The sequence below is a fragment of the Wyeomyia smithii genome, chromosome 2 (assembly GCF_029784165.1).
Source record: "Wyeomyia smithii strain HCP4-BCI-WySm-NY-G18 chromosome 2, ASM2978416v1, whole genome shotgun sequence".
Classification (NCBI taxonomy): domain Eukaryota; kingdom Metazoa; phylum Arthropoda; class Insecta; order Diptera; family Culicidae; genus Wyeomyia; species Wyeomyia smithii.
Genome location: NC_073695.1, coordinates 17,753,547 through 17,781,426, shown reverse-complemented (window position 1 = coordinate 17,781,426; position 27,880 = coordinate 17,753,547). Strand labels below are relative to the sequence as shown.

Genomic DNA, 27,880 nt, shown 5'->3' with positions numbered 1-27,880 from the left:
TCAACTCCCTCCCAAGCTGCAAGCTAACCTGAACTGGACAAATCAAACAAAATTTTTTCTAGTTTTCCAATCGGCGAATTTTGGTGTTTTTTTATGTTCAAACGGCTGATTCTAGCCTAGAGCGTTTTAAAAACAAATTGTTGCTTCCCACTGTTTTAAAATCCGGATGAGAGCAAAACTACCACGCAGCATATTCTCTCCGTACTTGCTCTCCCGTGGGAAAATGCAAAGTTCCAGGTGAGTGCCAACTGATAGCCAGCCTTATCCTGATGGGGCGTATGACGATACCGAAAGGCTTGTGGGTGGGCTCGAAACAGGAAATGTAAAAACAGCACGAGTCTGCTCGTTTGCAATTATCTGTGCGTATAGCTCTCGTTGTGGCACAACTGTGTTATTCCGCTCGTCGATTCGGTTGTTAATGGTTTAAACTGGTGCATTCGTGACAGGATAGATTGATTTTCTTTCTTCTTCGTTCGGTGCATAATTTGTTTTACAGTGAACTGGCTTTGTCGCGATCGGAAAATAACTAAATTCGCAGTTTATTTGGATTTATAAGTGATTTACTATTCTCGCTGCTGTTCATAATGCAGTTAGCTATCATCTTATAGAAAGTAATACTGATAAGTGCTTTTTAGGGTATTTTGCGAATGCGATCTATTAATTACATTCATCAGAATGTCGTCTAAGGTGATTTAAAACAGAATCTGTTACTAATTCGCACTACAAACGAACCAAAAAAGCGCAAACCAAGCATTGCGAAAAATCGATAGTTTGCCAAGTTTAAGTGTTTTCATGGTCGTCCACCCAGTCGCATAGCATAAATATCCTCCTTTCTTGCTCTCTGCCTAGTATTGCATCACCTTTCCTTCTACTGCACACCCATAGTCGTATATTTCTCCCTGACATTGACGTCTGCTATGTTGGTGGGGTTTGGTTGGGGGTGGGTGTTAACCTTCATCTGGAATCTCTCAACGAAGCGCAAGTCAGTTCTGCTGCAACACATGGAACTCTGTCCGGAAAGACCCGAATTGTGGAAATTCGATTAGCTATGAGAGACTGTTGTTTACATTTTGTGAAATTTGAGACAGCTGATAAAGCAGGAACACATTGTACTGCTAGCCGCTAGGGTGCAGCAATTATTTTACTAGGTTTGGCGTACTACAGTAATAGAATCATCAGTTTTAATTTTTTTCATTTTTCACCTGCAAAGGCTATGTTTGTTAACTGTATGGTTTTTCCATCAGTATTCACTAACAAGTGTAATCAACGACGACAATAAATATTGTCTCTTCTAAAGTTTATTGGGATATTTTGTTGAAAAACAAGTTTAAGCTGGCAGCACTGTTTTATTGCGCTTTTCCTGAGTTCCATTGAGAAAGTTGAGTTTCTCTCGGACACACTTCGGTCGCAACAGCAAGGAATAACACATTACGCAAAAATACGAGCGAGTGAGGAAACCCGAAGGATTTCCCAACTTGTTTGTTATCTGTTTGAGTCGAGCTTTGCCAGTGAAAGTGATCGGATGCTGAAATGTTTTAGAGCGCGATTTCCTGCTAGTCTGCCTGCAAATTTTTAGTTCTCAAGCGAGAGAGGAAGCGGATACAATCCCTGTTACCTAACAGGTTTTATGAATGAAGTCAAAAATCGATAATCCCCTACATTCATATTTAACAGTGTGAAGTGGCTATTTGTGCTAGAAAAGGGACTGGCGTCAGTGATTCTGATCAGCGGCCTGGAGTGAAATCCTATCCCTGTCCGTGTAGTGTGGCTATTGTAAGTGCGGAATATCAGTAGTAGAAGTGTTTCATATTGGAGCTTATCCCATTAACGGTATCGCGTGTTTCGTTTATAAAATTAAGTGGTTCTATACAGTGTTTTTTCTCTTGTGATGCTGTCCCATCCTCAACAGAATCTGCAAACTGATGAGCTGTATCATTGGCATATAGATGGACACTATTCATGCATAAACAAAATGGAATGTTGGATAAATCGGTCACCGCTCATTTTTCAAGCCTAACTGAACTACATCCTATACATCCATCCGTATCGTCTGAACCAAGGCTGCATGGTTTTCGGCGAAAATTGTATGCTTTCAATCAAAATGTTGAAATCTAAACAAACATTTTATTTTCGATTAAGACAACGAACTCATTGACCTGATTTTCTAACGCGTCCTGACTATTCACGAGAAGTTCAATTTCCCACACACCCACGTCGCGCCCGTCAGATTATGCGACGTTTCTGATTTTCGTCTTGATTATTTGTTACACTATGTATTAACGTTCACTGTATCCTCTGTAGTGTGTGTACAACTATTCCTATATAGATATATGTTGTTTTGTCATTCTCTTCCTACAGCCTACGCTGGACGATTTATGGCCTTCTTCTGGCCGAGCCATTGTCGTAAAATCGTCCGACATTGTCTTTGTTGTTCCTTCCGCTCACGTGCTATCATTATTAGCCCTCCGAAATCCTATATGTACCATTTTCCGATAGTGAACTGTCCTCTTTCAGGGCGTCTAAATATTTGTGTACACGCAACAAGAAAAAAACTATATCAACACAACACGCTGTCGTAGAAAGATTTTATCGATTAATATCATCACACGAAACGCAGTTTCATTGTTTCATTGGTGTTTTTTTCTGTGTCTATACTTCAGGATACTTAACATGAGGTACACTTTGGGCTTAGTTGCCCAAACCTGCAATAATTTTTAGTACTCAAAAATTGATTAAATGTTCGGCAGAGACATAAGTCAAACAATAAATGACTAAATTTGAACGATTGAAAAATTCATTTTACTATCAGCACGGTAAAACGAACTGATCGACAGATACAAAGTAATTAGCGATCACATAGTTATGTCAACGTGTGCGGCCCTAGTAGCAAATATGCTCTTACAGTACTTAAACGGTACGATGTAAAAGCAGCGTTATTATGTGTGCAAATGTTGGGAGTTCTTATTGACTTCTTATTGACTTGCACGGTTGTGTAGGGGAAAGTAGATAAAGACGGACGCTCTAAGGTATAATCCTAATATTGACTCAGATATAGCTTTTTTAATCGCAGTAGTCATACGAACTGAAACATAGGATCATTTGTTATCATAATTATCTTTGGAACTATTTTTTTTCCTTTTTTATGTACTTCGGGTCTTCGAAAAAAAGCTGTCAAATTGCTCTTTTCGGCATGGTTGGGAAAGACACCTGGGGTGGGTAAGATGGACACCACGATGGGAAAGATGGACACTTACGGAAAAGTTTTAGTGCGTTACGTAGTGCTATGTTTTAAGTGTTGAGTGGTGCTCTTAACTATGCGTGTATAGTATGAGAGTTAGAGTGAGTTAGGATGTGGGTAATTATTTACAATCCATTTCAAATTTACAGATTTTTTTTTACAAATGTCTACGCAAAGCAAAGAAAGGATTCAATCGCAAGAATCTTAATAAGAGATTTATTCAATATAAATAAAAAACAATTCTTCAGTAGTCAAGTTCAAATCAAACACAGTTCTGACAAATAGTTGCAGCAGTAGGAAAACATTCTACGTGAAACCATGGAATGCATTTCAAGTATATTGTCCAGCCCGTACCGATATCTGAATTAGAAAACTGACATCCGCATTTTTCACATAGATTATCAGATTAAGTGTCCGCTTTGCTCTGAATTTGCTTAGGCATCCTTGAAGATCGTTGCTTTCGTTTTTTTTTATCGATTGTATATCCTTCGCAGCTTTGGCCCTCTTCAAGGTATCAGTACTGAGCAGTTGTAATGTCAGCAGCCTTTTCTGCTTGGTGTTTTCTCTTCGTGACCCTTGAGATGACCATTTTCAGTATCAGAAGTCGCCTCTTCTTTGTGAGTTGACTCAGGAACTGATTGGTTAGTCATCGTAGCTGGGGCAAAATCATCTTCGTCAAAAACATTTCGATTAAGAGGTCAAATTTCTGTTTTTTGGCTTTTTGATCTCAGCTGTGGTAGCTGCCTTGATGAATGCCGGCTTCATAGCTCGACAATGTCATATTGTCTGATAACTTTACCTGGATTTTGCTGGAGGAATTTATAGTGGATGAATCGCATAGTTCTCAACAGCTGTTTTTACCGGTGATCCACTTTCAACAGCCTTTATAGCCCGTTCCAATTGCTGAGTGGTCCATGACTGCCGGTTACTTTTACGGATGTATTTTGTTGGCATCTGTAGAACGCAATCGATGACATAAGTGAGAAAACTCCTGTGTCCATTTTTCCCAACCTTACCTGGCTGCAAATTTTACAATCGATCGTAGCTCTGTAATAAAACGTCGAAAATCGCTGGGTTATCACTAGTTAACAACCGAAAGACTTAATCACACGTTGTGTTGGTTGAAACACACGGAAACACGGAAGTTTCACAAGTTTTTTTTCTATTTTCTGTAGAATAGGAACTACATTATCGAATAGCACGTTCGTTTTTTTGTAAGTGTTTGTTTTGTTTCTAAATTTTGCAGTTCGCTTGCTGCGATTCAGCAGTGCATCTCAATAGTATTGACATACTAGAAAGAAAGTATTCGCATCACCAAATTATCATAAAACATTCTAGTTTGTGAAATTTTTAAAATGTCCAATTACCCGCCGTGTCCGTATTTACCGACTTTCCCCTACTGCTTTCATAACAAGCTGTGTATGGCAAATGGTATAAAAACATCTTCGTGCTTGTGAGAAAGAGTCGATATAATGAATTTTATATTGGGAGCTAACCAAAACAATTCGTCTTGCCAAATCCTACATTAAGCCTGTGTTTGTGCAGTTAGGCCTTCCACTTTTTATGTTTTTGCGGTTCAAGATGATAATAAGCTGAAAATGTGATCTAACAGCTCCGGTGTTTGAGTCCGAGCAATGCTCTCTTGGCCAAAGTTTTTCAAACACTGGGCCTTTTAAACGAGCTATCGGTTTGTGAAAAAAAAACTGAGCTCAAGTGATAATTTACAACCTTGGCAACTCAACTCAAAATTGAAAGTTTCGAGAAAAACGTGCGTATTTGAAAATTGGCGGTAAAGTTTATTTTTTCAAATTTTCGTAGCTCAAAACTCTGGTTTTTTTGTGAGTTTTAAACGGGGTTACCTGGCATGAAACTAAACAGTATTTGGTTATAAACTGAACTAGACATATATGTAATTTGATTATAGATATAATTATTTCTAAAACGGATCAAAGCAGTCCAAGTTGTCGTTGAAACTACAGTGACACATTGCAGCGCGTGTGACTCCGTCAGTGAAATCAACTCAATCCAGCAGTAAAGAAACTCTTACTAGTGGTTAAACCTCGTCTCGTTACCGTAACATTGTTAGCCTAGAAACCTTCATTTGAGAGAATTTTTCTACTATATATATTCTATAGAATGAGAAGGGACAGCATAACTAGAGAAAATATACCAAAATCAACGTTACGATTTCAGTCGGGAATAAATTTATCTGCAGAGAAAGTAAAAGAGAGAAACAAAAACCGCCAGTAATAAATTAATTTGGCCGCAGTGCCAACGTATTTGTAAGGACTATTTTGTGTTCCACCTTTTTTTTGTTTTTTTTTCTCTACTTCTGAATTAATATGGCGGAAAGTGTTCCCTATGAAAAAAACGGACAGTATGACAATCTCAGGTAAATATTATAGCGATCGCTTCTGTAGACATTCGTCAATTTTACAATTATACGTCAACCAGTTTACAGCAAACACGAACTAAATTTTCTTTAAGCAAAACAAATCCAATCACTTAACTGTACCAAACGCACCAAATTATAAATCAGGCACGCAGCATAGATTATACTATACAAACAATCCTATATGTACTCTTTTGCGGATGGGGACGACCAGAGTGGGTTGCAGCATAAACACCTACCGTAGCTGTCGTCTAAAGTACCTGATGCACGCAACGTTACTGACCCTTGACACAAAGACCAGCCACTGTAGCACTCCCCAAACCACTTACTACAAGTCCGCACCGCTAATATTTACTGGTTGCTTTGAGGCCACAGTAGCGCCATCTACCCCCTCCTACAGACATACATGTGTTGCTAACCTTTTCAGTTTTGTTTGTAATCCTCTCAGCAATGAATGTTCTTATTTTCCAATGCTTATGTATCAACTTTGAAAGCTGTTTCTACAATGTTGGTTCCACGTGTTGTATTTGTTTTGTGTTGCTAGTCAGGCTATGCCTGCCATTTTATTTTGCTGTACCTCATTATTGGTTAATTGAGTGTGACTAGTTGGCTTTTGATAGCGTGAGTGGTGTTGTTTGTTGAAACATCAGTGATATTTTGCAAACTCGACAGCTTGTTTTATCGCCATGAGTCGGAACGATTAGAGGGGGCGTCTATACAATAGACAAAAGAAATGTTTCTTATTAATGTCATTTTCAACTTTTTTTGAAACATTTCTTATTGAGCCCTGATTGAATAAATCAGGTGTTTTTTAAATCCTCTAGTATCAGAGATATTGTATTAAAGTGATAATCTTATAGTCATTTCGTATGACAAATGGTTATTTTGTGGTTGGAAGTCCTGAGCTTTTGAGCAAAATTTGACGTGCGCGAAACAATAGAATAATATTGTCAAAAAATCAGGCTATTCAAAATGGTTTCATAGCTTTGAGTACCAAATTAAATTGGTGGCGTCTCGATTTAGCTCTAACTAGAAATCACAAATTTTCCCTCTATCAGTTAACAAAATCCGATTTGGTACCAAGACGCAATTTAACTCGCAACCCAGACAAAAAGCATTGACATTCTGACACATTTGGTGATCTATTGAAAGAAAGTCCTGCATCATCGATATCATGATGAAAGCTATATCGCATACTGTTTTGACTGCTGCTTTGGAGCAATTTAAAATTCTGTGTCAGCGCTATTTCATCACCGTCATCCTCGTCACGATGATTTGATAAAACCGGGAGATTTGGCAGCGAAATAAAAATTTATTGGCTACCAGACAAGGATAACGCACGACCCCGGTGGGAAGCGTATCAGTGCTGTGGAGTTTTTTCTTTCCTGTTGCTTCTTCGGGCGACAATTTGACAAAAGTCTGCCCCAAACGACGAAGTAAAATTAGGCAAATCAAATTTTCAGCCAAGAAAATCTCACAATTGAATTGTCTACTAGGTACCAATCTTTTGGTACGATGCTTGCGTATTCTTTATGTTATGTTCTGTGTGTGCACTTAGGTTTCGAAGTTGCTTATGAAGAGAATTCTGCCTTGTACAGTACATTGTACTCATGCATGAAATCGGCTTATGTGATAAAGAATAATCGCTCTTTTACCTATCTTGAAGTTGATGGCCAAAATTTCTGCTTTTATGATTTGGAAAACTTAAACTATATACGAAAACATAGCATTAATGTTAACAATAGCGTACAATTTATATTGTAAAATAGTTTATCGAATATATTACAGCCAGTCTCAAAAACTCCAAGGGTTGAGTATGTACTGCGAGTTCATGTTTTTTTTTCACTTCACCTCTTTTATATCCTTGGAGGGTTGCATGTTTGAAGAAATTATATAGGTAGTGCTGTGGTTTGAATGCAGTCTGCTTGCCGCAGGGACTTTCTTTGAGTATAATAATGTTAGCCGAGTCTTGAAAACTTCGGCGTTGAAGTTTTTAGCGTCGTATCGTGCAGAAAAGGGCTGCGCTATTAATTATGCACGAAGGTTTCATTTTGGTTCCAGCTTTCACTTAGATATTTATATGTTGTTTATATTATTTCACTAGTATAAGTTTTATTTTTCTCGTAAGAATCAATGGTATTCGCAAAAGCCGCGATAGCATAAACTCATGCAAAGTTGAACTGTGTAACACTTATCCAGATTTGAATTCAACTTGAATCTGCTTCCTCTCGATAGTTTGAGATTTTTTTTGCACCGCACACTATGATCGATTGAGTTTATATCGTTTGAATGCATGCTGTGCACGATGTATTCAACGATGCAGGCAATGATGTGACGCGATGAGTTTTGTTGTTAGATCGAATTTATGCTGTTGCAACAGACACGTCGCGAATTTCTAATTTCTCAAATGAAAGTTCAGCTCAATCAGATTTCGGGAAGTGGGGAAGTGGTGCCTGAAAGCGGTCAGATTTCCAGTTTTTTTTACTTATTAAGTTCGTGTAATGTTCGGTATCGCATTTTTTTGTTTGCCAAATGTTTTAGAAATATACAAACCGTTGAGATCTGGTGTTACCTAAAAAAAATATTCGACAAAAATCGATTTTCTGGGACTTACAAATCTTCAGTTGGAAAGCTCTCCACAGGCTTAAGAATTTCTATGTCCTAGAAAATCGTTTTTTCGAAAATTTTTCTCGAGATAACACCTGATCCCTGAAAACACGGGACATTGCAAAGGCGTGCGTGGGACACTTTACATGAACGCGGGACATTTCGCGCGACGTTTTTTTACGTGGGACATTTTTTTGAAACACGGAACTGTCCCGCGAAATGCGGGACGACTGGTCACTTTCGTACAACCGAAAATAAATTTGCCTACCTAGGCCTATAGCCAAGAGGAAAGCAGAAACAATAAAAAAAAATAAATAAATGTGCAAGCAAGTTTTAAAACTCACTTGGATGCGAGTGCCACTGCCTACTCTGCGCAAATGTTATATTTTTCCAGATTTTTTTAAAATTACAAATATAAAAATTCATTTGTTTTTGGAAATCTTTGGAGGTTTACTTATTAGAGCAAAATCATTTAATCGACCATTTTTGATTTGAATGAAACTTTGCACACGTATTTGGCTTCGCAAACTTAGCATTTTTCCCAGGTGTAGAGATTTTTTACACCCATGAGTTACATTCTAAAAGGGCGTATGCCTTTTGGCATTGGTTTTATTCGAAGCATTGTAGCCCAGAAACCGTTGGTTGTATAGAAAAACTGTCTGAAAATGAGTTGCAGGGAATTAAAAATGCATCATAAAAAAATATACACTGTACAAAAAAAATTTTTTTTTGACCAAAAAAAATTTAAAATAAACATTAAATTTCAATTTAAAAGAAAAACGAGTTATTTCTAATTTAAGCTCGAACAATTATTGAAATTTAGGAAAATACACGTTTTTCTTAATTAGTTCATGGTTCTCCAGCAAAAACCATACGTTCATTGGAATGCTTGATCAAAAATATACAATTCATTCTTTGACAACAAAACGATTGGGCGAACGGTTCTCAACAAAAGAGTTAAATGTTCTAAGTGATATAAATATATATAAGAATCAAATATTTATTTTCGAGTTTTATTATCTTAGGAACATATTTTTTTATGACATAGATACTTTACAGAACTAGTTTCACCTTATATTTTATATACATCATAAGTAAATGATTCGTCATCTTTTGAAAACAGCTTCGTTTGTATCTTATTTTCTGAAATCGGAACAAAACAGTGATACTTTTATGTGCCAGCTATTATTATAGATTTTTTGAAAATATTGCTCCATTCTGTTACTCCTTGTTCATATTCCTCATATGATACCCAACTAAATGACATTTTTGATGAATTTTCATTACTTTTCTGACTAGCCCAATCATACATTTCTTTTGCGCTTGTAATGGGATGTTCATGTTCTTTAGCTAAACTTGCATTTCTTGCCATTCGTTTTAATGTGCCACCAATTGCATCGCATGGGCCTTTACCATGAGAAGTCGCAAAAAAAATGCCACTCTGCATCGACGTTATATCTTGTTTTGAACTTGCAAAGACTTGCAAAGTTTTTTCTGTTTTTGTATTGTGAGGCAGCTCCATCAGACATAAATATCGCTTTTTTCAAGTGTATTTTTGTTTTCAAAAAAACTCATTAATTTGGCAATGAACACCTGAACCGCAACAGTATCATGATGGACTACTTCCGATATTATGATGAAGCTGATATTCTTAAGTGTTCCAGGTTCTGAATAGTAAACAACGAAGGGATGAATGGTGGCTTGACTATTATTCCAATAACTACTTTGAGCTACTTGAAGAACAAATGAATACTACTTGAGCTACTTGAAGAACAAATGAATAGTTTTCTGAAAAATCACACACTATAACAACTTCACCATCTTTTAAATTATTTTTTGCTTCTCTCATGTAAGTCGACTGTTGAGTTTTTATGTCGTGGGTAATCAACTTTTCCAACTTTTCACAAAAATAAGATACAAATTCATCAATTGTTTTCACAAGTGTCTCTATATTACATCGATCTGTTGCAATCCACTGTTCGAAAGGTATTTCACTCACACAACTTTCCTCAAGTTCTTTGAAAAAACTGTTTTCAAAATCTAAACGGCTTGGGCAATGTTCACATTTGCGGAGATAACAATATTTGGATCGTGTAGTTGAGCTACATAATAGTTGTTCAAAGTAAAATTTAGAATCATTTTGGAATGAATATTTCTTTAGACTGTGTATCATCAATTCAGTATTCTCGTGAATAGTACAAACACACATATTATGAGATCCTGAGCTTCCGAGTAATTTACAGTGCTTAGGTTTCAAAGCTCTAAAAGAAGTCAACCCAATATCAGTTTTGCTGATATCTTTAAAATAAGCGTAAGCCTCCCGAATTGAATACATTAGGAGTCGCTTTTGCACATGCTGTCGCTTACCATCTTTTCTCACTGAAACGTAATCCCTTTGCCCTGGCATGGCTCTACTGACCTGGTCACTGTCATAAAACTGCAATACCTCGTTTTTCACTTCCAGGGGCAATCCATGTCCAAGCCTCACATCAGGAATAGCCAGTATTCCACTAACCTCTGATATGCGCCGAGCCTGTTTCACAATGTATTCCGTTGTTTCAAACTGTTCTGTTATCGTTTGTTGGTTCCAAGATTTCGGTAGAACTGAAAGTATTCTTACTTTATCTTCCCTCGAGCATTCGGGAGCAGTAAATTTTTCTTTTAACTGCAAAATCATCTCGTCGAAGTCTCTCGCTTTACGTTTCAATAAATCCAGGTCATCTTCAGCATCAAAATCGAAAATGTTTTTTCTTATACCGTCAGTAATGTTCAGATACTTTTTTTAAGGATATTTTTCCTGATTGAGCTTTGCCAGTGATATCGGTGAATCGTTGATTCCAGCTAGGCCAGAATACAAATATTTTGAAAAATGTTTGAATTAGAATTTTCATAAAAAAATTAATCTACCATAAAAAAATTATTTTTCATTTCTCCATCCTGGACTTTTTTTAAAGTTACATATTAACGTCAAGTTTCTTTAAAAAAATAAAAAAAAATTCAACTCGTTTTTTTTTTAAATTGAAATTTATTTTTTATTTTAAATTTTCTTTGGTCAACAAATTCTTTTTTTGTACAGTGTATATTTTTTTTATGGTTCATTTTTAATTTCTTACAACTCATTCTCAGACAGTTTTTCTATACAACCAACGGTTTCTGGGCTACAATGCTACGCCCTTTTAGAATGTAACTCATGGGTGTAAAAAATCGTTCCATCTGTGGAAAATGCTCAGTTTGCTGAGCCAAACACGTGTGCAAAGTTTCATTCAAATCAAAAATGGTCGATATTCGACCATCGGTGATTTGGCGCGATCTTGCTCATTACTTAGTTATGCGGTTTTATTCATTTGGAGCGGTCATTTTATAATTTTTCTCCAGAATCTAAAAAAGTCTCTAAGTGAAACCCAAAATCGCGGGTTGGTTATAATTAGAAAAACCAATATATACTTAATACACACAATGCCAAAACAGTTAAAGCAAAGGGAAAATGACGATTTTTGAAACAACTAGCAAAGGAGCACTCTAAGCGCAAATAAAAAAAAGCGTATCTAAAATTTTACAAAAGAAAAAAAGAAAGGAAGAAATACATTCGTCATGACGGAATATATCATTGTTTCTATGCTATAGACTTCAACAGTATGATCTCGTTTCTATAACGTTATAGCTCATATTTTTGAGTCATAGAGAACTATGCCATAATTTTCATGCTCCGTTCAGTTTTTAACAATATTCATTTTCAAGAAAGTACAGGATGCGTGACGAATTTTCGCAGTAAATTTCGAATGCCAATAACTTATGCTTGCGGAGCAAGATTGAAATGAATCCGGCAGCACTGGAGAGCCTATACTATTAGGTGTCAGATGTAAACAAACAGTGCACATAAGACGGTCCCTATATAAAAGAGTGGCCAAAATTACCAAAATGCGAATTTCCTATTCAGGATGTTTTGAGCACATGATTTTGTAGTATTTTATCTATATTTTCATAATTTTTGAATGAAATCTTGATACAAAAAACGGTTCATGTTGAAAAATGCCTTCAAAGTTACCTATTTCAGAAACGGAGAAAAATAGTTTTTCTGAATATTTTGGAATATATAAAAACCTACTAAAGCTATCATGATATGTTCACATATGATTGAAAGCTTAAAATTAATTCCCTAAAACAAAATGGGTAATGGATTTCAACCCTACAGAGTCAGTCAAGAATATATGTTAAAATTTTGCGGAAAATTTGCGTTTTGGTAGAAAAAGATGATTAAAAATTTCCCATTTTTTTGCAGTTTTTGAATTTTTGGGTGTTTTTTTAACAAAGTTTTTCGTATATTAGAGCAATTTGGTACAAAACACACATGAAATTATTAGATTAATTGGTTTATTAGAATATACGTTGTTTAAAACATATGTTGAAAGTTTGAGTAAAATTTGCGTTTTTGTAGAAAAAGGTAATTTAAAATTTTTAATTTTCTATGTAATTTTTTGGAGTTTTATGAGGACTTATCAACGTATGTCATAGCAAATTGGGTTCAAACATATACTGGAAAAACTTAGTGTGATTATTCAGTTGTACACACTTAAGTAAAAAATATTTTTTTCATTTTGTTAGAAAAAAAATGGTTAATATTAGCAATAAATTGGTTTTCGCGTGTATCGATGTTTTTTTACCAACCCAAAGTTTTTTTCTAAAATTTATTTTGTTAACCCATTACAACATCGCTGAAACAGGTATTAGACGAAGCAAATATTTGCTATTTTTCAATACAGATTTTATTTTGTGCAAATAAAAATCGTACCGAAAATAGCAAATATTTGCGTCGTCTAATACCTGCTTAAGAGACTTAGCGATTATTCATGGGATACTTAACCGAATAAAAAAATGAATTATTATCCCAAAAATGATTCCCAGTGTTTGTTTTATGAAAACACGGCCATGAAACACCACACGCAAACTTCTCTCACCATACACAAATATAACTGCCAGAGTTAAACAAATGGTTCGAGCTTGCATTTGGGCATTTACTCGCCAGTTACAGCCGAAGTAGAAGCTGTGTACCGGATATGTCGGCATACAGCATAAACAAATGGAGGTTCTAATGGTCGAACTTTACAACACTGCAGTCAGGTGTTTCATACACAAAATTGCATTGAGTTAACCGTCAATCTCACAACTACTCCCACGCATAAACCCGCAATCTCACACATATTATTATACTCTTGAATCATGCGGCCCATATGTCTTTTATGGCTGACTGATTCTAGTTCATTCCTTTGAGTCGGTCTGATTGCTTGTGTATGTGGAGGAAACAAGGTTTTATGTGTGCTTTATAGTTCTGAAGTTTTATTCAAGTGTTTTACGAAGAAGCGAGCAATGTCTAACGAGGAAGTTCATAAGATCGATTTAGTGAGTTTGTTCATACAACCTAGAACAGAAAATGTTATAAATGATTGCATTGAATTGATCAAGCACCGTTTTGAAACAGTTTTTTACAAACAAGACCATAGAAAATTGTATCAACATTAACTGGCTCTACAATCGAGATTTGCTAAATCGTTTCGTCTTCAGTAGTTTTGTTTGAATTGAATTGCTTTACAACTTTGCTGAAGAAACCATATCTCTTGAATGCTCCTATCAAAAGTTAGATTCGTGCGCCATCTCTGCGGACAAATCGCGAACTAACTCTCAAGGCCATAAGAAGCGTTTTACTATTATGTGCATCTTTGCTGAAAACAGTAATCGTTTATCTCGTTCCACTAACGAGTTATTTACGTTTATTTGAAAACACAAGATATTTGCCTTAGTTTTCGTGGTTTATAGACAGCCCCTTGTCAGTACAAAACTTTTTTTTTATAAGTCATAATCATCTGCAATGGAAAACCAACAATTTGGCACAAAAAAATGAATTTTGGCCGGAAATTTCAATTTTCCGACCATTGTGCAGTGTTGAGTAAACGTAAAGTTAACATAACAGGAGAGTAATTGGTCAGCCGACGTCGTTATATTGTGTCTCGGAGCAAGAATAAATAAGATATTTCGGTCGGTGAAAGTGTTGGAATGAATAGTGTATTATCTTCTACAACGCGTTCCGATCTTCTACAAAGTTTCTTGGTATAGTTAGGGCTTCAATTTGGATGTTTGATTGGTTCGGAATTTAGCCCCGAAGGTGGCTTTGCGATGCCAACTTCTTTCCCTTACACGCCAGAGCTTTACGGTTTTCGATAAAGTTGTAGATCTCTAGGTTCTACGAAACTTGACAGAATAAACAAAATTTCTAACTCTTCAAGTTCCAGAGATCTACGAGTTTTTATATTTTTTTACTGAATTTCAGGTTTCCTTGTGACAAACTGATGAATTCACTCAAAATAATTTCTTACAAATTTTTCCTCCATAGAACTTAAATAATTACGTTATTTGCGTCTGAGTATAGAAGTTTTTTCATTCAGCAAATTGTGTTTTTTCTGGTTTTGGTGACAGAAATGGTTTTTTTGAATGTTAATGTATGCAGAAGTGCGTCAAAGTGCGGCAGGGTAGTTACTCGCTAGGTTTGTCACTGCTACGTTGGCTTATGGGAAAACTCATTAAAGTCTGTGAAATAGTTCTCTTCAATAGGAGCACCAACATTCATAGGAATGGATAAAAACTATAATCTTTTATTTTTTTTTCAGTTTGAGCTATAGGGCAAACCTGTGTTTACTAGTACTATCATACCCAGCTATCCGTGAGAAATACAAATGCCGTTCCAATACCACTGAACGGAGCAGGGTAAAAAATGTGAAAAATGATTTAAAAGAACCCAGTAAGGTCAATGAGAGGCATGGCTAGGGAAACAATCAAAGTAATGGTCAAAAACCTTGGCTATAAGCCATAAGCGATACGCAAAGGTCAGCTCTTGAATACTATGACCAAATCAAGGTCCTTGGAGATAGCTAAAAACTCCTGAGTCAGTTGAAGCATTCTTATCATATGAATCCTTTACTATTTAGCTTGGTATGCTGTTGAAAAGAAATTTCTTTTCATATCTCAACCCAATGTAAGTTCAGGCTCTGAATCAGCCAATGAAATTTCTACGTTTTAACCGGTACGCAGCAGAAAAGATATTATAACCCGAAAGTTGTCTTGGTGTGAATACTGCTGTGAAGCTTGTTTCGGCGCGGAATAATGAACAGCGGCATTATACAGGAGCAGAAAGAGTCAAGCAGTTGATTATTTACTCATCTGATCGTCCCTTAGTTCTAATATGTTTTAACTAGAGATGCTCAGAGAAAGAAAGAGAGAGAGGGAGAGAGAGAGAGAAAGAGAGAGATAGGCGATAAAAACCGCTAGTTTGGCAACTGGGTTTCACATGCCAGAGGTGCCAATTCTCCTCTCAAAGCGCAATGTTAATGTTATTTTTCAATTGAATGGTAAAATCGGTGGTGATGATGCAAGTCGATGGGAATCATAAAGTGCATCACAAAAACCGCGAAGGTGTTATTTTAATGTTTATGTTTAATTTTATACACTTTCACCACAATTGATCATTATTTTGTTAACCATACAAAAGGTTTGTGAACCTTCGGTTAAAAATCACTGTGATAATGAAATGTTGAAGCATTCTCAATTTATTGTTTAGCAATAGAACAAGAAAACCTATGAAAATAAACACGTCTTTTATTGTACCTGATTGCAATTCCTCTCAATGTGTTATTACTTTTCTTGTTCGTTCGGCTCAGATTCTGACAGTTCGTTTAGGTCGCATTATTCTTTTCGCAAATCTCTCCCTCTGAATTTTGCTAGTTTTAACATGTAAGGGAAAAACGCGGAAACTAAGTAATATCGTGTTTACTGTCAACAGATAACTTTACTGTGGAGCATCCTCAGCTGCCAAATTTCTGTTGGTACAAGGACGAAATATATTGCCCCTTATCGTTTGAACTGCATACCAAGCTTTTTCTCTAAAGAAAAAAAATTTCAATTATGATGAAAAGGTGAGTCGAAAAAATGAAAGGAGGTTTGTGCCTGATCTAGTCGTAGTCTCCTGCGAGCGAGATGTCATGTCCACGTATTTCTTTGATCAAAGACTAAAGGTAACAGCCGATCTTGAAGATTCTGCAGGATGCTGTTTTCCCGTGGATGAAGAAGGTTGCTGCTGGCTGTCATTTTATCATCCAACAAGACGAAGCACCTGCTCATAATGCCGAGAAAACACCTGACAGGCTCGCTGAAAATGTCGTCTACTACAAAAATTCGTCACGCACCCTGCACAATCTAAAATAGTTGTGTGAGCAATTCTCGCTGAAACTAGGCCACTAGGTGCACAAGGTCTTTCAAATTACAAACGGCGATATTTACGAAAGACAAATTACTTACAATGCAATTTTAAAACTTTCACGTCACTTGACAACTGGCAGACCTCGTGGGATAAGGGAGAATTGGACAAGGGGCTATACATCATCATTCTTAAGCTATCCACCAAATCTTGGTTTAGGGGGTTGGATATAAGGCGAGATTTCATTCGTGTGATGTCTCGGATTATGTCCAACCACTACGGGTTAGACGCAAATCTACTGCGTATTGGGCTCACGGGCAATAATTATTGCGTTTGTGGACTTATCATGACATTGAACACGTAGTTTGACATTGAACACGTAGGTGTGCGCTGAATTCCGTTGCGCCAGACCCCTTCTTCTGGAATCCATCAGGGCCCGAGAAATACAACCCCAAGTCCCATTCCGTGACATCCATGCTAGTTTTAGTTGTAGCTCTTAGTCGGCAGCGAGGATAAAAAGTTTGCCCTTAGCTTATAGCAGTGGTTCTCAATCTTTTTTGTCCGCGTATCCCTTAGCGATATTTTCAAATCAATTGTACCCCCTGAGTTTGGAATGTTCTCGTAGAGTGGGAGAGAGTAGTGGTAGATTATGTTGTGATAATCTAGTTCAGGTTTCAAATTGAACTATGGTTAGTTTAATTGCTACAGTCAGCAAGTTTGAACAATAAATGAAGAATTATAGAGCAAAAAATTGCTTCGTCCGCCATTACTAATTTTTCTCTCGCGTACCCCCTGTAGGCTTTCGCGTACCCCAAGGGGTTAAAATTTTATTTTAATTTATTAAAATTGTTCCTAATTTAAAATTTAGCTATGATTTTAAATAAAACAATTAAAATATTAAATTGGAATGCTCGCTCATTGAATGACAATGAGAATGAGCTTTTTAATTTTTTAACAGTAAATAATGTGCATATTGCAATTATTACTGAAACATTTTTGAAACCTAACATAAAATTAAAATATGATCCAAATTACGTGGTTCATAGATATGATAGGATTCAGGGTTCCGGCGGTGGAGTTGCAATTGTTATTCATCGCCGAATCAAACATCGTGCTCTTCCCCATCTTGAGACGAAAGTTATTGAAACTTTGGGAATTGAAGTTCAAACTGAACTTGGGAATTTATTTATTGCCGCAGCATATTTACCATTTCAATGCACACGCGAGCTCAAAAATTATTTTAAAGGTGATTTACAAAAACTCACCAGAAATCGTTCGAAATTTTTCATAATCGGCGATTTTAACGCTAAACATCGTTCATGGAATAATTCTCAAAGTAATTCCAATGGCAAAATTTTATTCAATGATTGTTCTTCGGGATACTATTCTATTTTGTCTCCGAATAGTCCTACATGCTTTTCTTCTGTAAGAAACCCTTCAACAATTGATTTGGTGCTAACAGATCAAAGTCATGTATGTAGTGATTTGATCACACATGCTGACTTTGATTCTGACCATCTTCCAATAACTTTTTCTTTATCACATGAATCAGTTTTAAACCCCATGAGCTCTGTTTTTAATTATAACAAGGCTAATTGGGAAAGATACAAAACTCATATTGAGAGAAATTTCAATAATGAGCTTGATTTGCAAAACGAAGTGAATATTGATTCCGCTTTGGAAGCATTAAAATGTGCAATTGTTGATGCCAGGAATTATTCTGTTCCAAAGGCTCAAATGAAATTTGATTCACCAATAATTGACGAAAATCTTCAACTTCTAATTCGTTTGAAAAATGTCCGCAGACGTCAATATCAACGCTCTCGTGACCCTGTTTTTAAAACTATTTATAAAGATTTATAGAAAGAGATTAAACATAGATTTACTCTTCTGAGAAATCAAAATTTTGGGACTAAAGTTGAAAAATTGAAACCATATTCAAAACCTTTTTGGAAGCTGTCGAAGATTCCCAAGAAACCTTCAAAGCCTATTCCAGTTTTAAAAGATGGTGAACGTTTTCTTGTATCCAATGAACAAAAGGCTCAAAGACTTGCTCAGCAGTTTGAGAGTGTTCATAACTCAAATTTGAATTTTGTGAGTCCAATTGAAAATGAAGTCACACGTCAATTTGATTTAATTTCTTCCCAGAATTTTTTACCTGCAGAAATAATTGAAACCAACTTGAATGAGATTAAATAAATTATTAAAAATTTCAAAAATATGAAAGCACCTGGTGACGATGGAATCTTTAATATACTAATCAAACATCTCCCTGAGAGCACAATGGAATTTTTAGTGAAAATTTTCAATTGCTGCTTCAAAATTGCATATTTTCCCAAATTATAGAAAAATGGTAAAATTACTCCAATTTTAAAACCGGATAAGAACCCAGCTGAAGTTTCAAGTTATCGACCAATCAGTTTGCTTTCTTCAATAAGTAAACTGTTTGAGAGAATTGTTCTTAACAGAATGGTGTCACACATCAACGAAAATTCAATTTTTGCAAATGAACAGTTTGGATTTCGCCATGGGCATTCCACAACTCATCAATTGCTCAGAGTTACCAATATGATACGAGCTAACAAATCTGAAGGTTATTCCACTGGAGCTGCTCTTTTAGACATAGAAAAGCATTCGACAGTGTTTGGCATAAAGGTTTGATTGCGAAATTACAAACTTTCAATTTTCCAATTTTCCTAATCAAAATTTTAAAAAATTATCTTACTGATCGAACTTTGCAGGTTGTCTATCAGAATTCAAAATCTGATAGATTTCCTGTCAGAGCAGGTGTACCTCAAGGTTCAGTCTTGGGTCCAGCCCTGTACAACATATTCACTTCAGATCTTCCTGATTTGCCTCCAGGATGCACAAAGTCATTGTTCTGCGATGACACAAGCATTTCCGTGAAAGGAAAAAGTCTTCGTGTCATATGCAGTCGATTGCAGAAAAGTTTAGATATTTTTTTCTTCCTACTTCCGAAAGTGGAAAATCTCTCCCAATGCTTCTAAAACTCAAATGATAATTTTTCCGCATAAGCCTAGGGCTTCTTTCCTCAAGCCAAACAATAATCACGTTGTCAAGATGAATGGGGTTATTTTAAGTTGGTCCGACAAGGTTAAGTACTTGGGACTAACTTATGATAAAAAACTTATTTTCAAAGAGCACATTGAGAGTATACAAGCCAAGTGCATCAAATATACGAGATGTTTATATCCTCTCATTAACAGGTATTCTAAACTTTGTTTAAAGAACAAACTTTTGATTTACAAACAAATTTTTAGACCAGCAATGCTTTATGCTGTACCGATCTGGTCAAGTTGCTATTCAACGAGGAAGAAAACGCTCCAAAGGATTCAGAATAAAATTCTGAAAATGATTTTGAAGTGTCCTCCTTGGTTTGGTACACTCGAATTACATAGACTTACTGGTGTTGAACCATTAGAAGCTATGTCAAATAAAATTATTAACAATTTTCGACAAAAATCGTTGCAATCCTCAATTGCTACGATAAGCTCTCTTTATAGCCAATAAGTTAGCAATTAAGTTAGTTGTAAGTTTACTTCCCCTTTTCTGACAAGTAGGTTTAAATCCCTACGAATGATGAGTCCTAATTGCGAAAGCAAACAAATCCTAACAATTAAAATTACAAATTTCTAACAGTGTTGAGAAGTCACCATTTGTGATTGGACACACATACTTATTATTTACTAATATTTATCATAAATACCTAAGCTACTAACAAATCCCCTCTTTATTAAAAAAAAAAAAAAAATACTAACCATCTCTTAGTAGACTAAATTTGGGATCACGGGCGGGGGCCTAGTGTGGTTGATAACGTCTCTGCCAACCACACTCGGCGCCTGGGTTCGAATCCCAACGCCGACATAGGTGTCGATGGTTGTGGGGTGGCGTGATCCACTCACAACCAACCCAACTGGTCTAGATTCAATCCTGGCCGACACCGGGAGATTTTTTGAGGCGAAAAATCTCTGGGATCACGCCTTTCATCGCATGAGGAAGTAAAGCTGTTGGCGCCGGTCCGTTAATTAACGGGTCGTGAGTTAGGATCCTGGGTGGAGTCGCCTCCCTGGGCGTTACAAACGTCATAACTTGCACACAGACTTTGATCAAAGATATTTCTTTTTTTTTCGTCTCGGTGTTATTTATTGTTTGCCACCCCCTCTGCTAACTTTGATAACCCTGGACATGAAAAGAATTCGAAATTTATATCAGCCTTACTAGAAAGCAAGTTTTTTGTACTTAACTTTTGTTATTTACAAAAGAATGTTGTTCTAAAGAAGCATTTGAGTATAGAAAACACACGTTTTTGTTGAAGGCCACACATCTCCTCCATCTTTTCCTTCCAAAGTTATAGCATATTTTTGCTTATTTTTTCCGGTAAAAGTATAAATAGGAATTTTGTTCGCTAAGCAAAGTTTCATATTTTTGCACGTTTCAAAATTTTGCTGAATAAGCCATTTCTCTATCTCTTAACACAAAAAAGTTAGTATTATTGATATATGGAAACCTACTGTGACATATACTCATCGTACTCTAATATGGTTGAATTGGGACAAATGAAACCTAAAGGAGTTTAAAGTACTTCAGCTTAAATCAAGGAAAAGTATTGACATCATGTTTCCACTTGTCTCTTTTTAAACTATACGTTCTTGAAGTTATCGAAAAAATAAACTAAAATATGATATAACTTTGTAAGGAAAAGTCCTGGAGATATATGGTCTCTGGCAAAAATGTGTGTTTTGTGTGCCCTAACAATTCTTTCCAACAACTCTTTCGTGAAAAAAGCAACTAACAAAAGTTTAGTACAAAAAACTAACTTTTAAGTAAGTTCCATATAATATACTTTATAACTTTGAACCGAAAAAGATGGGATTTTCATTTGTTCAACAAAGTTTCATATTTTTGAATTTTCAACAACTTTTCTGAATAAACCATTCCTTTGACTCTCAACACAAAAAAGTTAGTTTTTTTTTATTTTTAGTATAGTAAACTTTCCAAATTTTTTGACAATTTGCGATTATGCGGGTCATTCATACAAACAATTGTTCCGAAGACACTATCCTATCCTATGGAATTAGGTTCCACTTTTTGCCTTATTGGACCACTGTGCGTGTGTGTAACTGGGCCTTTAGTACAATTTTTGATCGTAGCGCTAGCCCCGCACTTGTTGTGCTGTACTGCTGTACAGTGTACACTAACAGTAGGCCGCGAAGCACAGAACAGATATGCAACTTCGAACAAAACTCTGCTGCACATCCTGGCCCGAGCTTTGCATTGGTTTTTCGCTGTTCCATCCTACATTGACTTTACAGTGCATCGTTCGAACAGTTCGCTCCACTAGTTTGAACATGCAACAAAAATCTATTGTTTTTTCGCTTCAATGACCAAACAAAAAGGTTATCTTAAATCTATCAAAATCAAGTTAAAACAGGACAGCATTCAAGAGATTATTCAAACGGAAATTCAGTAACAATTCACAATCAACATGAAAAGAAGAAAAAAATAAACTAAAAATCTCTCGAGTCACAACCATTCAAACATTGCCTAACAAATTTTCATGGATCGTACACCCCGCGACTGTTGAAACCATTTTAACCAGTTAGTTGAATTACTTGAATATTTTGCTGGAGTTGGAAACCAATCTCTCGATGTACATAAAAAACGTTGCACGTACGCAGGTGGTACTGTATGATTTTGATGAAAAGGCACTCTCGCTATACCAGTACCGGAGGAACAAAGAATTCTCTCGACGAAAGAGCGACGAGAGGTCGCACAGTTTTTTTTTTTTGCTTTTTAGTTTTGTACGAGGACAAGAGAGACCGAAATAATTCTTCACCACGAGCAGGTATGAACGGTATAAGTGTAATAAAATTTTGAGTGTAAAATGCGTTCTCTCCACCGCTAGATGTCGATACTTAAAATAAAAAGATTTCGTCTCGTTTTCGGTTCTTTAGTTGAACAGATGAGCCGCGAAGTCTGTGTAAAAAAACAGAAAGTCAAGTTACGGTTGCGGAATATTATAGCACCACTAAGAAGAGGAAAACGTCGCAATGAATTGAATCATTGCGTTGTCAGGTCAATTGATTGGCATCCCACGTTGGGTCACCTCTCTGAAGGTCGATGATTGATACACCGATGGCGATCAAAAGCCGACGAAAAATAAATGAGAATTCTAAGTATGGCGCTGTATTACAAAAAAAAAACAGCAACAACGTTACTTAAAATAGATGTAAATAATGTCGCAGTAGCCTCTCTTCTCATATAATTCGGTTCAAAGTTGATGAGCTGAGTTATTTTCAAATTTAACGACATTGTTGATGTTATCGTACATTTATAGCATTAGAATTTTTAATGGCAGTCCCATTAAACGCAATGCCTTCTGTGTTGCTCGTTTGCCAGTTTAGAACCAGTTTAACAACCTTCTCATTGGCCATTTACAAGTTCTCCGACGCATAAATACCAAAATATTAGACATGCATAAGTTTCAATGAAAGAAATATATGTAATCGAAAAACCTAAAATGTCCATGTACGTTATACTTACCACTAGCAGCGGGGATGAAGGTTACAGTGGTTACAAAGAACCCTGTCACGCTACTGGGATCTGCCTTAATTGCTTTGATTGTAATCTGTATCACGCAAGCACCGCTTTACTGGTGTATTCTATATCCTGTTACCCGCATGCATAGATAGCATAACCATGCACATTATTCCTCCTATCCCAACCACACTACCAAACCGCTTGGCTTTCATGATATTCAGCACCACCAACCACTATTATCACTAGCACTATTCATCATCACTCGCTCATAATTTCAAACGAATCATAATCATACATAACCAATAAGAAAAAAACTACTACACAAATTCAAGCAAAAAATTATCATCCACTTCAAATCTGTAACAAAACGAACTTAATGGAGGGCTATTATTTCCTTTTCTTTTTCTGGCAATCGAAAACACAGAACTTCCCTGCCGGTTCCTATGTTTTCACGTAGTGACTTCAACATCTGGTCAGTGCTAAAGAATTGTATTGGAAAAGAACTAAGCAAAATCACGATGCCTGTCGTTTTCAACGAACCGCTGAGGTAAGCAGTAATCACTAAACACCATGCGTTAGCAGCATTAAAGCTCTCCGGTGGACGCGCCTGGTGATTAGTGCGTCATTAGGTTAAATAATAAATGCACTGGCTGTAACTTGTGCTGCCTGTTTTCTTCACATCCTAGCAAGAAAACGGGAAATCCAGCACATATCGTCCGGTAATACAATAATGCTAGTAAATAACTGCACCTTCGAGGGCATGATTCAATTACTCGGACTCATGCTAGATACATTTTTAATCTGGATCTTCTCGTTCTCTTTTTCAGCTTTCTCCAGCGTATGACAGAGTACATGGAGTATGCCAAACTGTTGCGGATAGCCTCGGAGCAGCCGGATCCGGTCGAGCGTCTCAAGTACGTGTCGGCATTTGCCGTTTCGGCGCTGGCTTCCAACTGGGAACGGCTGGGCAAACCATTCAACCCGCTGTTGGGTGAAACGTACGAACTGACACGGCCAGAGTTTCGTATCATCTGCGAACAGGTATGAAGAAAAAAACAATTCAATTTACATACCCTCTACATATATTCAAATGAAAACCTTGGTTTTCCCTGAAGGTCTCCCATCATCCACCGATTTCGGCATTTCATGCAAATTCTGAGAGCTTCACATTCCACGGTTCGATTCATCCAAAGCTGAAATTCTGGGGCAAGAGCGTCGAAATTCAACCGAAGGGTACGGTGACGGTGGAGTTCCCGAAGCTTGGTGAAGCATACTCCTGGTGTAACGTGAACTGCTGTGTGCATAATATCATCGTGGGAAAACTGTGGATCGAGCAGTATGGTGCGATGGATGTTATCAGTCACAAACATGGCCTGAAGGCGACGCTCAACTTCAAGACTGCCGGTGTTGGAAATAAGGATCTACATCGCGTCGAGGGATATATATCCGATAGAAAGTGAGTCAAATGGTTATAGCTGCTGCCAAACGGAGAATCTATTTCATTTTTTTATAACTTTAGTAAGCAGAGAACACATTTTCTTTACGGCAAATGGACAGAATTCATCAAATGTACCGATTATGCTTCGTACGAAGAGTATTGCAAGGAAAACGGCCACAAGTTCAAGCGGCCTGAAGATCGCAGCAAAAGTCCCAATGAATCACCTGGAACTACTCCCCGAAAAGTTTTCTCCAAGTTAAACAGTCTCAAAATGAGCTCGTTTAAGAGCCTATCGATATCAGAAGTATTTACCATGATTTGATTCGGTTACTTCGGTCTTACAAAAACAATTCATTTGCAGCCCGACGACCCGCCAGAACTATCCGGAGACGGAGATATTCCGAAGAGCGACTCTACCTACTCGATAGACATCCCCAATTCAGTTGCCCTGTGGGAGGCGGAACCGCGACCTGGCAATACAGCAGATTACTACCAGTTCACTAACTTTGCCATGTCGCTGAACCAAATGGAGGACCACATGAAGCGGCGGGGTGTGTGCCCGACGGACTCACGATTACGACCTGATATTCGGAAGCTCGAACAGGGCGATTTGGACGGAGCGGCAGCGGAGAAAACGAGATTGGAGGAGAAGCAGAGGGACAATCGTAAAAAGTGTAAAAAGGCAGACGAGGCACTCTTCCCGAGGTAAGCATGCGAACTTTTCTTGGTTATGATCTAACAAGTCAATTACATTCCATAAATGAGATGCGTTTGATCATTTGGAATGAAATATTAAATACTAGAAGTGAAATTTAAGCGTAAAAAATCAATATTCACCTCAGGTTTGCATATCTCAAAAACTGACTACTTTTAAGTTCCTAAATCTGAAAAGGGTTTTACCTAATGGAAATAGTACTTTCTGTACCCGTATCTTGATCAAACTTATACAAAATTGCAGTTAGACTGAACGATTCATTTTGATGATATATTCAGAGCCAACTGCCTGAGTGCTAAACATTCCTTGAACGTAGTCCAATATTTTTGTGTTTTGGGTGGAGACTCTGTAACTTTCCGTGTAAAGAACATTCCTTAGTTCGAATTAAAACGATTCATTCAACTTTTCTATGTATTCACAGATGGTTCAAACAGACGATTAATCCGCATACCAAGCAGGACGATTGGCTTTACCAGGGTGGTTACTGGGAACGTACCGACGATACGATGGTGATGGATATTTTCTAATCATACGAAAATCAAGTGATCGACAGTAAGCCAGTTAGGGCAAGCAGCATCAATATACCATTCGCATTCATGTTTTGCAGTTACCGAACTACAAGTTGTAGTGTATAGAATCAACAAGATGACAGTTACTTGTATATCTGTGCATATTTGAAAATAACCACTGTAGGAGTTACCGTGAAATAATGATACAAGACTAGTCCATCTTTCCATTTAGGACCAACCATACGTACATATAGCAAGTATATAAAACCATGATACAATGCTGTTGAAAAATTATCAGTGATCGTAGTGATTCCCTCTTTTCCAAAAGGCCCGCGAACAACAGTCAATCATTAATACACACACACGCCGATGCATATACAATAGAAAAAGTGAGCAAGTGCCAACTGGTAGATTTTGGCTTAAGCTCCCACAAAAGATCCCAACCAAAATGTTATTGATGTACAACCGAGTTAGTAACAACAGTAAATGTTTTAGACCAACAATCAAGAATAGTTGAAATAATGTTAGTTTGTTGCAAGTTCTTTTGGAGACATTAAAAAAAAAACAAGCTTAAAATCATAGCAATAAAACTGTATGCTTCCAGAACTAGGAACGTTGCAACTATTTGAAACATCGTTGAATGAATCGATACTATCTGCTTACTATTTATAACGTTTTTAAAACTCTCTTACACACTAAATTTATCTCGGCAAACTTCCCAACAGCCGATGGAGCTCGGCGAATTTTTTAACAAATTTCAGCAATATATTTCGACGAACATTCAGCAAATATATCGATTTACCGTAAACCAGCAAGTATTGACATTTCATTTGCCGAAGTTCTTGAGAATTCTACCGTAAACTTGTAAAACATTTCGCTGAATTTATTAGCTGTTGAGTTCTCGGCAATAAAATCTAAGTGTGTACCTTCGATATTTTTGAGTGATTAACAGTTTTTGAATTCGTTCGACACAGTTGACCTGCTGTATTTTTACTTTTCTCTACATTTTTAATGAACGGTCAGTTACGTCATTTAAATTTTTTTATATTGTTCAATGAAGGAATGTTTAATTTCAAGCTAAAATTAGTATCGATTTCATTCGAGAATGAGATACATTGCAACATCCGTAGTATAAAAACCTACGAAGCGTATTATAAATACCAAAACGATGAAGTAGTATGCCATCGAACACAATTCGACAATATCGTTTTAAAACTCGTTTAGGGAAACTATATATACTTACTGACTTTTGTAATTGAAATATTCGAGTAGAAATGAAAAGAAAAAAAAGAAAATCTGTTTAATATGTCATGCTGATATTTCGAAAGAATAGACTATTTCGGCAATACTTTCTTGTATTGTACGAACGACAGTTTACTGGCACAAGCGTTGCTTTCCAAACATGTCGCACCTAACCTGCCGTTACAGGGCTCAGTGTCCAGTTTCTAAAAGTGCTTAGTTGAGATAACTTTTTTGGTTACAGCTACTGCTCTAGGACTGTATGCTGGTGTGTCCACGCACGCCTGTTATATGAAGTTTCAGTGGAGTCTCGAGTAGTGGTATATCTATACTTGACATATCATTACTAAAACAGCATTTAAATTTCGCGACTATAGTCCGTTTACTTTTAATTATGTTTGGTCTTCTCTTTGTTATAAATTGATAAATTTCCTTAGCCCTTGTGCTCCTTCGAGTAAACTGTTGGCAAAATTATATGCAACTAATTCAGTATGAACTGAGTACAACATTTAGGAACGTTTTTTAATAATTCTAGGTTCAAGTCAATTATCACACATGGTATATATATATTTCGATATTGGCTTGGCTTTAGCAGAGTAAAAAAACTTTTTCATTCCATCACATACATAAAACGGTGTAAAGCCGGCATTGTGCAAGCGTAGAGCTTACCAGGCAGAACACGGACGTATTTCCACTTTGAGCGGAACTATATTATTTATGATAAGCGTCAAATTACTAAAATTGTCTTTTAAAACAAAAAACCGAACTGGCATCTAGCTTGCGTCCAGCTGCGACCGCGAGCGAATATTCTATACTGTTGAATGAAAAAAAGCTGACATCAATATCGTATAAGATATTAGAAAATATATATATATATATTTGAAATTGTCAAAACGTATGCAAAACAAATTGATGTGAAATAAAAGCCATACAAAACTA

The 27,880-nt window shown here is 36.6% G+C and overlaps 1 protein-coding gene across 3 annotated transcripts; it reads left to right on the top strand.

Annotated features, from left to right (window-relative positions):
* Positions 1-367: 367 nt before the first annotated feature.
* Positions 368-27,880, top strand: LOC129720924 (oxysterol-binding protein-related protein 2). Of its 3 annotated transcripts, XM_055672831.1 has the most exons (8): positions 368-687; positions 5,374-5,630; positions 23,465-23,587; positions 23,868-24,081; positions 24,156-24,496; positions 24,560-24,782; positions 24,840-25,183; positions 25,615-27,880. In XM_055672831.1, exons 2-8 carry the CDS (start codon positions 5,581-5,583, stop codon positions 25,718-25,720), a joined length of 1,401 nt encoding a protein of 466 aa, XP_055528806.1. In that variant the 5' UTR covers positions 368-687; positions 5,374-5,580; the 3' UTR covers positions 25,721-27,880. The 3 variants fall into 3 exon arrangements, with proteins under 3 accessions (XP_055528806.1, XP_055528807.1, XP_055528808.1); XM_055672832.1 differs by lacking the exon at positions 5,374-5,630 and having other exon boundaries at positions 369-687; XM_055672833.1 differs by lacking the exons at positions 368-687; positions 5,374-5,630 and adding an exon at positions 1,364-1,773.

Coding starts and splice junctions, on each gene's coding strand:
- LOC129720924 (XM_055672831.1), top strand. CDS start 5,581: ATGGCGGAAAGTGTTCCCTATGAAAAAAACGGACAGTATGACAATCTC. Junction 5,631..23,464: donor GGACAGTATGACAATCTCAG/GTAAATATTATA, acceptor TCGAAAACACAG/AACTTCCCTGCCGGTTCCTA. Junction 23,588..23,867: donor GTTTTCAACGAACCGCTGAG/GTAAGCAGTAAT, acceptor TCTCTTTTTCAG/CTTTCTCCAGCGTATGACAG.